Source organism: Prunus avium, chromosome 8 (genome assembly GCF_965620075.1).
Source record: "Prunus avium chromosome 8, drPruAviu1.hap1.1, whole genome shotgun sequence".
NCBI classification, from domain to species: Eukaryota; Viridiplantae; Streptophyta; class Magnoliopsida; order Rosales; family Rosaceae; genus Prunus; species Prunus avium.
Window position 1 is genome coordinate 28,129,966 of NC_142291.1, and position 13,534 is coordinate 28,143,499.

Genomic DNA, 13,534 nt, shown 5'->3' on the forward strand with positions numbered 1-13,534 from the left:
CTGTGTAAGATGATTTATTGTCTGTCTAGGACTCGGTATTGATCAAAAACTCAACATGTACTCGTCCAGCTGCTTTTATTTTTCAATCAGTGTTTAAGTTAAATATAAAGATAAAGGGTTCTTAGTTCTATATGTATTGAGATTCATTGTTCTACTACTGTTTCTTGATGGGCAAGACATCTTGAGGGATCCTTATAAATAGAGAGCTCCCTCCTAGACCGACACACACAACTCAAAAGCATTCACTCCATCTAGAATAAGAGTATGAGTCATCCACATCTAAGGAGAAGAATCTCTCTAATTAATGTCGACAATTTCGACAACAAGGCTGAGCAAGGTTAGTGTTTGAGTTTTACAAATTGTTAGGATTAACACTCTGTGTCAAAATGGGATTACTCACTTGACTCTAAGTCGATTTTATTCTATGTGCTTACTAGGTCGTGTCATACTAGTGCTCATGTCATTGTCACAATTCTTTCTTTATATTAGTCGATTTTTGTGCACCTTTTTTATTCACTAATTTGACATCACCACACATGAAATCAAATGTACTCTATTTATCAAAACTCGGTATTTGGGACCTCTCGACTTGGACTTCATTGCTCGATTCTTGTGTTCGGCCATAGACCTAGTCTAAGCCTCGGGACCTCTAGATTCAAAATTCACAAAAAAAATCATAATTCCAAAAAATTTACCAGTATGAAACAAGTTTTCAGTTTTTGAAAAATGAAAACTGAAATGGTTATCAAACGAACTCTTAGTCTAGCGATATTTATCTTTCCAATATTGAAAGCAAGTAACCATCGTTGTATTAATGCAAGACATTTTCAAGAGTGAATAAATACCCAATAAATTGAAAAAGAAACAAGGAAAAATAGAAGGTACAGGCTATTCGTATTTTAAATCAATCGGCATTTGAAGTAAGTCGCACGGTTTGGGTTTGGTACTTCATGGGTAGTTTTGAACTTTCATCTTCTGCGAAAGGGTAATTTAGAACTTCTACTCCTACTGGATCCTCCAGCACACATGACGTGGCGTGCTCCCATAAATCAAACACCGTCAGCACCACTAGACCCACGCCCGTACAGGATCCAAACTCCATCTTCTAGTTCATCTGATCTGGAGCCCTCTTTAGGCTCTGTGTGCGTTTGTTTAGAAACAAAGTCTCGTTTTTTTTTTTAATCTCTTATTTTTTCTTCACCTTCAAAACCTCACTAACTACGCTCAGAGCGGGCCAACGAGCAAACATTTAGAGAGAGAGAGGCTAACAGGTCCGTACAGTTTCTCTAGATCTCAGAGATTCATTTGGCTTTGCGATGGCTCAGCCTCTCGTAAAGAAGGACGACGATCGTGACGATGAAGGTATGCCCCTCCCACTCATAGACTCACAATTTTTCTCGCTCTCCAAATCGATCTGGTTTTTCACTCCCAATTTTGGTTAAATTTTGGGCCTCTAGGCTGCAAATTCTTATTCGGCGATTTGTGCTCCCAGATCTCGTTGTTTATAGCTGTTTTATTCCCAAGATTTACGTATTTTGAGGCCTTTGAATGGGATTGCAGTAAATTAGGGTTTAAATATTATTGATCGGCTTCACTTTATGCTGATCTGGTTCATTTATAAGTTTTGTTGCGCCAATGTTGCAATGCAGAAACTAAACTTATTGCAAAACTAATTGGTTTGTCGTGATTTAGTGTCAATGGTCTAGTGATTTGGATCTTGTAGCCTTGTTGATTGGTTCCGGTTCTGGGGTATTAGCAATGTCAATTCTCTGAGTTTTATAGTAATTAGCTGCTTAGTAAGGCTGTATCTTTTGTGATGTTGGTTCACAGCAGAGTACTCTCCGTTTCTGGGGATCGAGAAGGGTGCTGTTCTTCAGGAAGCCAGGGTTTTCAATGATCCTCAGCTAGACTCTAGAAGATGCTCTCAGGTTATTGCTTTGCACCACCGAATTATCCATCTAATCACATTTTCTCTGTCCTCTTATTTGCTCTCCATAAATTAATTTTGGGTAGTTTCCATTGTTTTGCATTTTCAGGTCATTACGAAGCTTCTGTATCTACTGAACCAGGGAGAAACCTTTACAAAGGTCAATTTCCTTCTGTACTGAATGGTTCTGTTGCTTCCTTGAATCAGTGTCTTATGCGTCAATTTTGTTGATCTACTTGCAGCATTGTTATTGCATTATTCCTCATCAATTGATTCATGTTATTTGGAATTAAACTGATAGGTTGAAGCTACAGAAGTTTTCTTTTCTGTGACTAAGCTTTTCCAATCGAGAGATATAGGATTGAGGAGAATGGTTTATCTGATCATAAAAGAGCTCTCTCCCTCTGCAGATGAGGTGACATAACTTGATATGATTTGATTTCCTCAATATATTTGCATGCACAAAGATTGGGACTGACTTCAGATATGTTTCTGATGACAAGGTTATTATTGTGACAAGCTCCCTGATGAAGGATATGAATAGTAAAACTGATATGTATCGGGCAAATGCCATCCGTGTGCTGTGTCGGATTACAGATGGAACCCTTCTGACCCAGATTGAGCGATATTTGAAACAAGCCATTGTTGACAAGAATCCAGTGGTTGCAAGTGCAGCTTTAGTTAGTGGGATTCATCTACTCCAGGTACGGTTTCTGTTATCCCTAGTTGCAGGATTTAGTTGTTTGCTGAATTTGCATCTTACGTTCCCCTTTTGACAGACTAACCCAGAGATTGTCAAAAGGTGGAGTAATGAGGTTCAGGAAGCTGTCCAGTCAAGAGCTGCCCTCGTACAGTTCCATGCACTGGCTTTGCTCCATCAGGTATGTGTGATTGGTTTGGTTTAGACTCTGGAGTTTTTGTTGTTGAAAGCATAGAGTAATTTCTTAGTCTCATATCCTCCTTATGGTTAGTTTACCATATAGCTAACTACTTATTTGCATTCATAGGCATATGTTGGGTTCATGTGAGCAAGTGCAACAAGCAGGCTAGGTGTGAAGTGTGTGTAATCATTTGCCATGCCATAGTTTAGCTTTTTAACTCTTTGTCATGGACCTAGTTTCCTTGTTTTGGTAGTTATGCCATATGGTTGATTCTGGTAGAGGAACAGTCATTTTTAAAGTTTTTATATGGAATATAAAGAAATATTCTTCATCTACCCAACAGCTATCCTTAGATAAGATTATATCGATCATGTTTAGAATTGAAAGGTTTTGAGGAGATTGTACCTTTGAAACTGCAGATACGACAGAATGACCGTCTTGCTGTTAGCAAGTTGGTTACCAGCTTGACAAGGGGGACTGTCCGTTCACCATTGGCCCAATGTCTATTGATCCGATATACTAGTCAGGTGCTTATTCTGCTGGAAATTGTTAGTCAACTTGGTTTTCTGGTGCTTTATTTTAATTAATTATTTGTCTAAAGGTTATCCGTGAGTCAGCTGGAAATGCACAAATGGGCGACCGTCCTTTTTACGATTATCTTGAGGGCTGTCTTCGCCACAAAGCAGAGATGGTGATTTTTGAGGCCGCCAGAGCAATTACAGAGCTCCATGGCGTGACCACCAGAGAACTGACTCCTGCAATCACAGTTCTTCAGCTATTTTTGAGCTCTTCCAAGCCAGTGCTAAGATTTGCTGCTGTCCGCACTTTGAACAAGGTTTCCCTCTCCTCCTTCTACTGTACTACAAGTTGTATTTGAAATTTATGATAATTTGATATAATGTTATTTTAGTTTCTTTTTTGTTGGTAAATGAAATCAGACTGACCTTCTGTCATGAATTTTGCTCTTGTAGTTTTGAGGTAGATGTGAAATCCTATATGAAATGAATTTGATTGTATGATCAATGTATTATACATTTATCCATACTATGTAGGTCTTGATTATCTGGCTTTTTTGTTTGGAAAAAAGCATGTTGGTCCTTATTACTTTGATTTTAGTTGTTTTATTGATTCTTGGTTAATATTATTCCTGATATATTATACTAACAACTTTGAACTTTTTTCAGGTGGCAATGACACATCCAATGGCTGTCACAAACTGCAACATTGATATGGAGAGTTTGATTTCTGACCAGAACAGAAGCATTGCCACACTGGCAATCACCACACTTCTGAAGACAGGAAATGAATCAAGTGTGGATCGCTTGATGAAACAGATAACTAATTTCATGTCAGATATTGCTGATGAGTTCAAAATTGTAGTTGTGGAAGCCATAAGGTCATTGTGTTTGAAGTTTCCACTGAAGTACAGAGCTCTGTGAGTGGGATATCAGATACAGTTTTTTTTTTGTTTCAAAATGCTTGGTTTAAGATGGTTATTAGTTTCACTGCACGTATTCTTATTTGTCTATACTTTTTCAAGTAACATTCCTTGTCTGTCATTTTCAACAGGATGAACTTTCTCAGCAACATTCTCAGAGAAGAAGGTGGATTTGAGTACAAAAAGGCAATTGTTGATTCAATTGTGATTCTCATAAGAGATATCCCTGATGCAAAAGAAAGTGGCCTGCTTCATCTTTGTGAGTTCATTGAAGATTGTGAATTCACCTATCTTTCTACACAGGTGGAATTTTTCTCTATCATAAACTTGTTAAGAATTTAATACTTTTAATGTTTTTGGCTGATTGAGTTCTTGTATTGTTAGATACTCCACTTTTTGGGTATTGAAGGGCCAAAAACCTCTGATCCAAGCAAATACATACGGTATATTTATAACCGAGTACATCTTGAGAATGCCACTGTTCGAGCCAGTGCTGTGAGCACATTGGCAAAATTTGGTGCTTTGGTTGATTCATTGAAGGTGATATCTTTTTAAATGAACAATGTCTTCTCTTATCTCCCCCCTCTTTACTGCAATGAGTTTTGTTGCTGGCTATGGTTTCTGATAAGAGTAAACAATTTTTTTTTTCTTCTATGTTTCAGCCACGAGTATTTATTCTGTTAAGACGATGTCTCTTTGACAGTGATGATGAGGTATGCTATATCTATTTTTGAGGCTATACGTTTAGGTTATATATAAATACATGACATATATGCATGAGCATTGACCTAAGAATAGGTGTGTGGCTCTGAGCATTTTTCTGTATCTTTGTTTGTGTTCCTGTGCCATTGCTTTCATGTTTTGTTTGTTTTAGCTTTGGGATTAACTTAATTGTTTTAGTTTTCTCTGTCCTTCAGAATATACTGAATAGTTTTCTCTTTTCTGCAATTTCCCAGGTTCGTGATAGGGCAACGCTCTATCTAAATACGCTTGGAGGAGATGGTTCAGTTGTTGAGACTGACAGTGATGTAAAGGACTTCCTCTTTGGGTCTCTGGATGTGCCACTTGTCAATCTGGAGACAAGTTTGAAGAATTATGTGAGTAACCTCCATTTGCTTTTTCCATTTTTCCCTTTAAGGTCCTTATCTCATGTTTTCAGGATTGTGTTAATGCCGATTACAGGAGGCTTCAGAAGAACCTTTTGACCTTAATTCTGTACCCAAGGAGATTAAGTCCCAGCCACTTGCTGAGAAGAAAGCCCAGAGTAAAAAGCCAGCTGGTCTGGGTGCACCTCCAAGTGCCCCTGTATCAACAGTCGATGCTTATGAGAAGTTGCTTTCCTCCATTCCGGAGTTTTCAAACTTTGGCAAGCTATTCAAGGTTCTGCAACGTGAATATTTCCTCATACTTTACATGCATGTTACAGCTTATATATATATATATATATATATTTTTTACTTTGGAGTTTAATGTGTACCTTTTCACATATCAGTCCTCAGCACCTGTGGAGTTGACAGAGCCAGAAACCGAATATGCAGTTAATGTTGTCAAGCACATTTTTGATAGTCATGTTGTATTCCAGTACAACTGCACCAATACCATTCCCGAGCAATTACTGGAAAATGTAATGACTGGTTATTTTGAAACAGCTTTTTAATTTTGTAGCTCTCCTTGAGAATTTCTTTATAACTCTCTGTCTGCCAGGTTATTGTTGCCGTGGATGCTTCAGAAGCAGAGGAATTTTCTGAAGTTGCATCCAAGCCTCTCCCGTCTCTTCCTTATGATACACCTGGACAGACCTTTTTGGCATTTGAGAGGCCAGAAGGTGTCCCCGCAGTCGGAAAATTTTCAAACACATTGAGGTTCATTGTTAAAGAGGTACCAAGTTCTACCTTTATCCATGTGCTTAGATTGAGTTTCTTGACAGTGAGTTGATCATTAAGAACCAGACATGGGAGTGAAACTGGATTTAGCTAATAAAACTATGGAAAAGCTATATGTGTTTTTTGAAGTTCTATATAATCTGCAAGTCTTGTCATCCACAACTATCACATAGATGGATGTCTTGCTCAAAGCTTTTGCTAAACTTCACCATACACCTTGTTGGCTAGTAACACTAGTTGTTCTAGTTCTTCTCTACTCATAATACCTTGCTCATTAAATTGGATTTCGGTGATTGTACATCTTTCTTCTATGGGTTTGTTTTGTGTTCATGATAATTTTTTAATTGTGTTAATGAAGAAAGACTAGAAGGATGGCTTCTAAGGATATACACAATGATATACAATATGAAATATCAAATCGTCAGAAGTTTTGAGCTTTGTCTATTTTCTTTTCTTATGAGTTGGGTGTGTCTCACCAGGTTGATCCAACCACTGGCGAGGCAGAGGAAGATGGTGTGGAAGATGAATACCAGCTGGAGGATCTTGAGGTTGTCCCTGCTGATTACATTTTGAAGGTTCCAGTCTTCAATTTCAGGAATGCATGGGAAAGCATGGGCCCTGATTTTGAGCGGATAGATGAATATGGCCTGGGACAAAGGGATAGCTTGACTGAAGCTGTTAACACTGTCATCAACCTCCTTGGACTGCAGCCCTGTGAGGTAATTTTGTTTTAAAATCAAATGTTTATCATTTGTCGACTAGGCACTTTTGGATTCTTTCGATGTAGTGTTGCCTTGCATGTGCTTTTATAGGTCGAACCCATGGATACTCAATGGATGCATCACTTCTAATAATCTGCATTGGATACTTCACAAATGTATTTTAACTTTTGAAAATAAGTTGACTAAATTATATGTATGTGTATATTTTATGCCGTATTTTCTCGGTGTGGTTTCAGGGCACAGAGGTTCTCGCCAGCAACTCAAGGTCACACACATGTCTATTGTCTGGTGTATACATAGGCAATGTGAAGGTCCTTGTGCGGTTGTCTTTTGGAATAGATAGTTCAAGGGAGGTTGCCATGAAACTGGCCGTTAGATCTGAGGATGAAGGTGTCAGTGATGCCATTCATGAGATTGTGGGCAGCGGCTAGTTGGTTAATACAGGCGATCTTTTATTGATACGACGGTCTTTTCATTTTTCTCTAATGAGAGCACTGGCTGAGATGGCTGTATACAGATCAAACATTTTGTAGAAAGAATTGCACATTACTACATTTGAAAGTTGAGGGGTCTTGCAAGAGGTCAATTTGCATTTTTATCGAGCATTTGCCTGCTCATCTGTTTAATTAGTAATAATAGTCGGAAGAATCGTGTCAAGCTCATTGGGTTGACTTACCTTTTACCCTATTTTTTTGTTTTTCTTTTCTTTAAATTCAAGTGTAGTTTTCCATTACATTTGTTAATGTACAAGACATGAATTTTGAAGCACTCTGAATTACAAAGAAGTGAATTGTATTGTTTGGTTCCTCTGGTATTGAATCTGAATATCTGAAGATTGGAAAGGTTCTCCCTCATAGGCATACATAGTAATGATTTCTTGTTTACTTTCATAGTTCAAAGTCGCCTCAGAAAATTTCTTCCTCCCGCACGGTACTAGACCCTCAGAAAATTTCATGTTTACTTTTATATTGGAAAAATAAGATGGTTTAAGATTTCTTGCGCACCCATCGTTTACAAGCTGGTTTTTAGGCGCAAGTTCTATACATTAGTCTCTCTCGTAAGGAGAGCTTCAAAGGGTGGCTATTGTGTCCTTCCAAATTAACTTCTGAATTTTTTTCAGAAAATGGTCATCATGCATTGCATTCCTCTTAAGGAGCTACTTTCAATTTTGATGTTCTAAATCATAATCAACTTGAAGTAGCTAGGTTTTTGACAAAAAAGAAGAGATAGCTAGGTTGGGAAGATGGATTTTAGGTAACAAGGGGTCATAATTTTTCCAATTTTTACACTACTAGAAAGCCCATGTCACCATTTGGATGGTTAATTTGTTTATATAAAAAAAAATCAGGATGCTACCATACTGCAAAAGTACATTGCAAGCAATAATATTACTCTTTACAGATTACACTCATGGCAATTAATGTTGGTTTGCAATTTCTGATACCTTAATTGTAAATTACCTGGATATCCATGAGGCAGAGAAACAATACTACTCTACTGACAAAAAAAAAAGAAAAAGGAAAAAAGAAAAAGAGAAACAATGCTACTCTAGCCAAAATTTCTATTCCCGTAATTTAGATTAGTTTAAAGTAGATTATCGCTTGTATAAAATAAAAAAAAATTATAAATTACCTGGATATCCATGAGGTAGAGAAACATTACTACTCTAGCCAAAATTTCCATCCATTCTCAACTCTCACCAATTCTTAACAATAATACTTAGATATAAAATATAGAAAATACAAACACACGAGCTACCAATTCCTCCAAATGCACGTGTTTGTTTAACATTAGTAGCAAGTACATACAAACACACATAGCTAGGTTCACCCATTTCCAAAAGAACATAAGAAAGAAAAAAAGAAAAAAAAAGAAAATTACAACTCCTCCATCATTTGGTGTGCCCCATGTTTAATGGAATGTCACAATTGTGCATCTACCACCATCTTTACCTACCTGAAATTAATCAGAGGTATACTTGGGTAAGCAGTAAGGTGCATGCATGGCCAATACAAAAATGTCTGCAGGGAAGAGTGACACACAATATTGTCTATCACTTTTTCACATGATACACAAATATTAGCATCATCAATCTTAATTTTAACACTAATTAACCTGCAGAATCTTTATGTTTCTATAATATAGTACTCCAAAGGTTATAAAACCAGTTCTGGGTTGTCTTGTTCCATCGGTTCGGTCCATGTTCCAGCTCATTGTTTGCTGCTCAAACTGGACCTTGTGGCCGGTTCATCCCTTTCTTGTTGTCCATCTCTTGGGAGTGGTTGCTGCTTGCAGAGTTGGAGTTGTGGCTGTACTCGCTTGTGGGCCCGTATTCACTGCTTGGATAGTCTGTGCTGTCAATCAGTGCCGGCTTTCTGAACGGCTTCATTTTCGCATTGTACGAGTTAGCATCAAACTCAGATGAAGCAATGCTAGTAGAGCCAGAGCCAAACTGCCCTTTGATCCCCTCGTGCAAGTCTTCCAGTGAGACATCGCCTTCCAATGCACGAACAATCTGTTCATAAATAAAAAATATTTGGTTACGTAAGACTCTATACATAGCACAAGATCAGCACCAAAAACACAAAGATCAGTCTATAGTAATGGTCCTTTTTTTTATTTATACCTGGCTCATTCTTGGTCGCTTCTTCGCAGAGTGTCTAACGCTCGCAGCAGCACATGCCACCATTCGTGCCACCTCTTCATGGTTATAATTGTTCTCTAGCCGTGGGTCCAACACTTCAGAATAGTCCCCAGTATCTATTGCTTTCAGGCAGCGAGGCCTAGCCTGTTGTTGATCATGTATAATGCAAAGAATTACTCATATTTTTCATGTCAAGATGCAAATCAATTCTAAATTTGTTGCAAATAAGCAGTTTAAATGCATGGCAGGATACAAACTGTCAATCTGGCACTAATGGTCGGTCCCAAATTCACAGTCTAGTAACATAACATATTGTTCTGTTTAACATAATTTATATGTTTATTAGGGAGGGAGAGTACGAACCCAGTCTACTAAGGTATCCTCCTCACATTCTCCAGACAAGTCCACAGGGCGGCGTCCACAGATGAGCTCCAAGAGCATAATACCGAAAGAGAAAACGTCAGACTTCTCGGTTAGCTTTCCACTCGATGCGTACTCAGGAGCCAAGTACCTGCATGATAAGTTTGATAAGTTTGTTTCCATCACATTAACTTTCATCTTATGTGGTTAGTTTGTAATTTAAAGTATACTATATGAGTCAAGAAATTACCCAAATGTTCCCATGACACGGGTGGATACATGGGTGACATTTTCCTGGTTCAGCTTTGCCAGCCCAAAATCTGCCACCTGAAGAAATCATGCATACTAGTAATTAGTATATACTTAAATCAATTAGCTATCAGCCAATAAAAACATTAATTATATCCTTAAACTTTTTCTAGGCTAAAGCCATATGTAACAACATATATTAACCCTACCTTAGCTTCGAAACTAAAGTCAATCAGAATATTTGCAGCCTTAATGTCGCGGTGGATAATCTTGGGGTGACCTGCAAGTATCAAAATACACTATAACTAAGGTACCAAAGAGCAATAGATCAAAAGAAAAGATAGCTGCAGTTTCACAAATTACTTACAGTCTTCGTGCAAGTAAGCAAGCCCTTTAGCCGATCCCAACGCAATTTTGGCCCTGCTGCCCCATTCCAAGGGTGGCCGATTTGATCCTGTAAAATAGTGATATTAATTAAGACTTGTTAAATTACTAACTTTTAATTACTAAGTAATGAAGGATTTCATTTTAAAGTTATAGGTGAGTCTAAATATAAACATATGAAATATTGTCACATAGTCGAGATTTAAACAGTTGGAATAATAGTTTAGTTGCGTACCGTGAAGGTGGAATTCGAGGTTGTTGTTAGGAACAAATTCATACACCAACAGCTTTCGTTCTCCTTCAAGGCAGTACCCCACAAGTGACACAAGGTGGCGATGATGAACACGACTAATGATCTCAACCTCGGCTGCAAATTCACGGTCGCCTTGTCCGCTACCCGCTTTGAGGCTCTTCACAGCGATTTCCTTGCCGTTTGGCAACACCCCTTTGTGCACGTACCCGAAACCACCTTGGCCTATTAGCTTAGCTGGCGCAAACCCTGATGTTGCAGCCGCCATTTCATCAAAGGTGAAAGTGCTCTTGTTGAACCCGAGAGCCACATTAGGGTGTGGCGGCGGCAAGGGGGGACCATGTGGACCGGAGAAGTTGGAGGAACTCATTTCGCTGCTCATCATGGGTGGTGGTGGAGCTGTAGTCCAACCTCCATTGGGTGCGCGGCCAGAAGGAGGCATGTTCATAATGTGCTCAGTACTTTTAGGTCCAGTGCTTTGCCAATAGTTACTTCCTGCTCATGCACATTACCCAAATTATATAAAATATAAATTAGTCATTAAGGTTTAAGTACAAAATATTAATTTCCATCAACATTACTATTATTTATCACTAAGAAATAATCAAGTGCCATTGGGTAGAATGAGATTTTAAAATGACAATTTTATACATGTCTGTAAATAAATAAGATATCCACGGGGCCACAAACTAAGCCAAGATGATCAATAAGAATGTCCATGCAAATAAATAAAAAAAGTATAAATGCTATACCATTAGATTTTGAAGAAGAAATTATGAGTTTGAAGAGTTGGAGTTTAGACATTACCATTTGGATTATACGGCTCAGGGTTCTCCATGAGGTGAGAAGAAGTCTGTCTCTTCTTCCTCCTCTTAGTGCACGCCAAGAAGAACAACACCATGACAAGCAACAAAACCCCTGCCGCAGCTACAACTCCTACGATGATGGGTGTGGAGCTCGAACTCGAGTGCGAAGGCGGCGGCGACCCATCATTATCAAGTGATGGATGGGACTTGCCTGATATGGCTGGGGGTGACCAATTATTGGACGATTTTGGTGACCAATTGTTCCCATTGGATGATTTGTTGTTATTATTATGGTTGTTGTTATTATTATGGTTGTTTTGGTTGTTGTTGTTGTTTTGGTTGTTTTGGTTGTTTTGGTTGTTGTTGCTGTTTCCGTTGTTGTTATGATTCCCTCCATTATTGTTATTGTTAGAGGACGATGGAGGACTCTTTTGAGAATTGGACTGTGAAGGGGACTTTTGGTTTTGGTTGTTTGAGTCATTTGAGTTGTTGTTGGAATTGTTGGAGTTGTTGTTGGAATTGTTGGAGTTGTTGTTGTTGGAATTGTCGTTGGAAGGCGGTGAGTTGTTCGAGTTGTTGCTGGGAGGCGATGAGTTATTCGAATTGTTCGAGTTGTCTGATTTGTTGTTTGAGTTATTCGAATTGTTGGAGGAGGAGCCACCTGAGTTGTTAGAGTTGTTGGAAGAGTTGCCGCCGGAGGACTTGTCTGAGTTGTTGTTGGAAGGCGGGGATGAGCTGTTTGAGTTTCCTGAAGATGACGAGCCGCCGTTTGAGTTGTTTGAGGAGGATGAGTCGCTTGGAGGCGGTGATGATGATGAGGGCGGTGAACCTCCACTCGAACCTGAACCTCCACCTGAACCTGAATTCGATGATGGTGGAGACGGTGATGAGGATGAGGACGACGAAGATGGAGGAGTTGGCGATGATGATGAAGAGTCAGATGGTGGGGTATCCGATGGCGAATTCTGATCGTCAGAGGACCCCATTTTTAGGAGTTTCCGACCAGAATTATCGTGAGTCTGTGCCGGAGAAACCCCACCGCTCCTCTGAAAGGTGAGCCTGTTGATGACCCCTAACCACAAAATTAGTTAAACATGTAATTAATAAACAAGCAAACAAAACTTATTCACCGGAAATTTCAAAAACAAAAACAAACATCAAAATGAGAGCTTAGATCAAACATAACTGCATGCATGCATGCAAAGAACAAATTAATTAAGAATGTGTAAATCATGCATGCATTGTTGGGCGTACCGACGTACCTAGCAAGCTAGGTACATGTGGTTGTGTGCTAGAGAGATATAGAGACAGAGATAGAGATAGAGAGATGAGTTTGTACCTAAAGCAGAAGGGCATGCAACAGGGGAGGTTTCTCAGAGGGACAGGAAAACAAGGTTGCATGCTAATAATTCCATCTAAGGAAAGGAGGAAGCCATGGAACAGATCACCCTCCGACAAAGCAGGAGGATTTTCTCCACCCAATTTCTATTTTCAGGCAAACCTTTTTTGTTTTTTGCTATTTTTGGGTTGCACTTTTAATTCTTCGGTACAAAACAGACCTAAGGAAGTTCAAACTGTAGTCCTCGTTGACCTTGTCCTCTCCTCTCTACCTCTTGTCTATTTTAAACACAATTAACAGACGCAATTAACACACTTAATCCTTGTCCAAAAATAGTAATTAGAAAAAACAAAGATTGTTAGAGTTGCAAGGTTATGTCTTTTTTGTAAAATTATAAACTTCGCATCTCAAACAATAACAAGTCACGTGATCAGCATGTATGAGTTTAAATGTAGAATTTGTACGATTCCACCCCATGTCCTTAATTTGGATGAATAAACTGATGATATGGTATGGATGTGTTTTTTATTTTTAATTTAAACACATGTTTGTTTTACTATTTTACTATTTTTTATTAGTCATTTTTGCTGCCATTTTAATTAGCTGAGGGTATTTGTCAAATTTTTAGAAATTTAACTATAAAGGTCTTTA

The 13,534-nt window shown here is 38.6% G+C and overlaps 2 protein-coding genes across 5 annotated transcripts; one reads left to right on the top strand and one right to left on the bottom strand.

Moving 5' to 3' along the window:
* Positions 1-1,142: 1,142 nt before the first annotated feature.
* On the top strand, positions 1,143-7,658 carry LOC110769993 (coatomer subunit gamma). 2 transcript variants are annotated; one of them, XM_021974069.2, is made up of 18 exons: positions 1,143-1,362; positions 1,831-1,928; positions 2,037-2,087; positions 2,229-2,342; positions 2,431-2,631; positions 2,707-2,808; positions 3,228-3,335; positions 3,410-3,643; positions 3,993-4,243; positions 4,378-4,549; positions 4,631-4,786; positions 4,909-4,959; positions 5,203-5,343; positions 5,429-5,626; positions 5,739-5,870; positions 5,951-6,124; positions 6,609-6,848; positions 7,088-7,658. In XM_021974069.2, the coding sequence occupies exons 1-18, from the start codon at positions 1,317-1,319 to the stop codon at positions 7,280-7,282; spliced, it is 2,664 nt and encodes an 887-aa protein (XP_021829761.1). In that variant the 5' UTR covers positions 1,143-1,316; the 3' UTR covers positions 7,283-7,658. The 2 variants fall into 2 exon arrangements, with proteins under 2 accessions (XP_021829761.1, XP_021829768.1); XM_021974076.2 differs by having other exon boundaries at positions 1,834-1,928.
* Positions 7,659-8,612: 954 nt separating this feature from the next.
* LOC110748584 (proline-rich receptor-like protein kinase PERK5) lies at positions 8,613-12,957 on the bottom strand. 3 transcript variants are annotated; one of them, XM_088246076.1, is made up of 9 exons: positions 12,884-12,957; positions 11,546-12,616; positions 10,724-11,233; positions 10,472-10,558; positions 10,314-10,384; positions 10,106-10,182; positions 9,859-10,006; positions 9,478-9,639; positions 8,613-9,366 (listed from the first exon to the last, which is right to left on the bottom strand). In XM_088246076.1, the coding sequence occupies exons 2-9, from the start codon at positions 12,528-12,530 to the stop codon at positions 9,076-9,078; spliced, it is 2,331 nt and encodes a 776-aa protein (XP_088102202.1). In that variant the 5' UTR covers positions 12,531-12,616; positions 12,884-12,957; the 3' UTR covers positions 8,613-9,075. The 3 variants fall into 3 exon arrangements, with proteins under 3 accessions (XP_088102202.1, XP_088102201.1, XP_088102203.1); XM_088246075.1 differs by having other exon boundaries at positions 11,546-12,603; positions 12,884-12,916; XM_088246077.1 differs by having other exon boundaries at positions 12,807-12,889.
* Between the last annotated feature and the right edge of the window lie 577 nt (positions 12,958-13,534).

Coding starts and splice junctions, on each gene's coding strand:
- LOC110769993 (XM_021974069.2), top strand. CDS start 1,317: ATGGCTCAGCCTCTCGTAAAGAAGGACGACGATCGTGACGATGAAG. Junction 3,644..3,992: donor CTGTCCGCACTTTGAACAAG/GTTTCCCTCTCC, acceptor AACTTTTTTCAG/GTGGCAATGACACATCCAAT. Junction 6,849..7,087: donor TTGGACTGCAGCCCTGTGAG/GTAATTTTGTTT, acceptor GTGTGGTTTCAG/GGCACAGAGGTTCTCGCCAG.
- LOC110748584 (XM_088246075.1), bottom strand. Junction 11,234..11,545: donor TGAGCCGTATAATCCAAATG/GTAATGTCTAAA, acceptor GTGCATGAGCAG/GAAGTAACTATTGGCAAAGC. Junction 10,385..10,471: donor TGCTTACTTGCACGAAGACT/GTAAGTAATTTG, acceptor TGATACTTGCAG/GTCACCCCAAGATTATCCAC.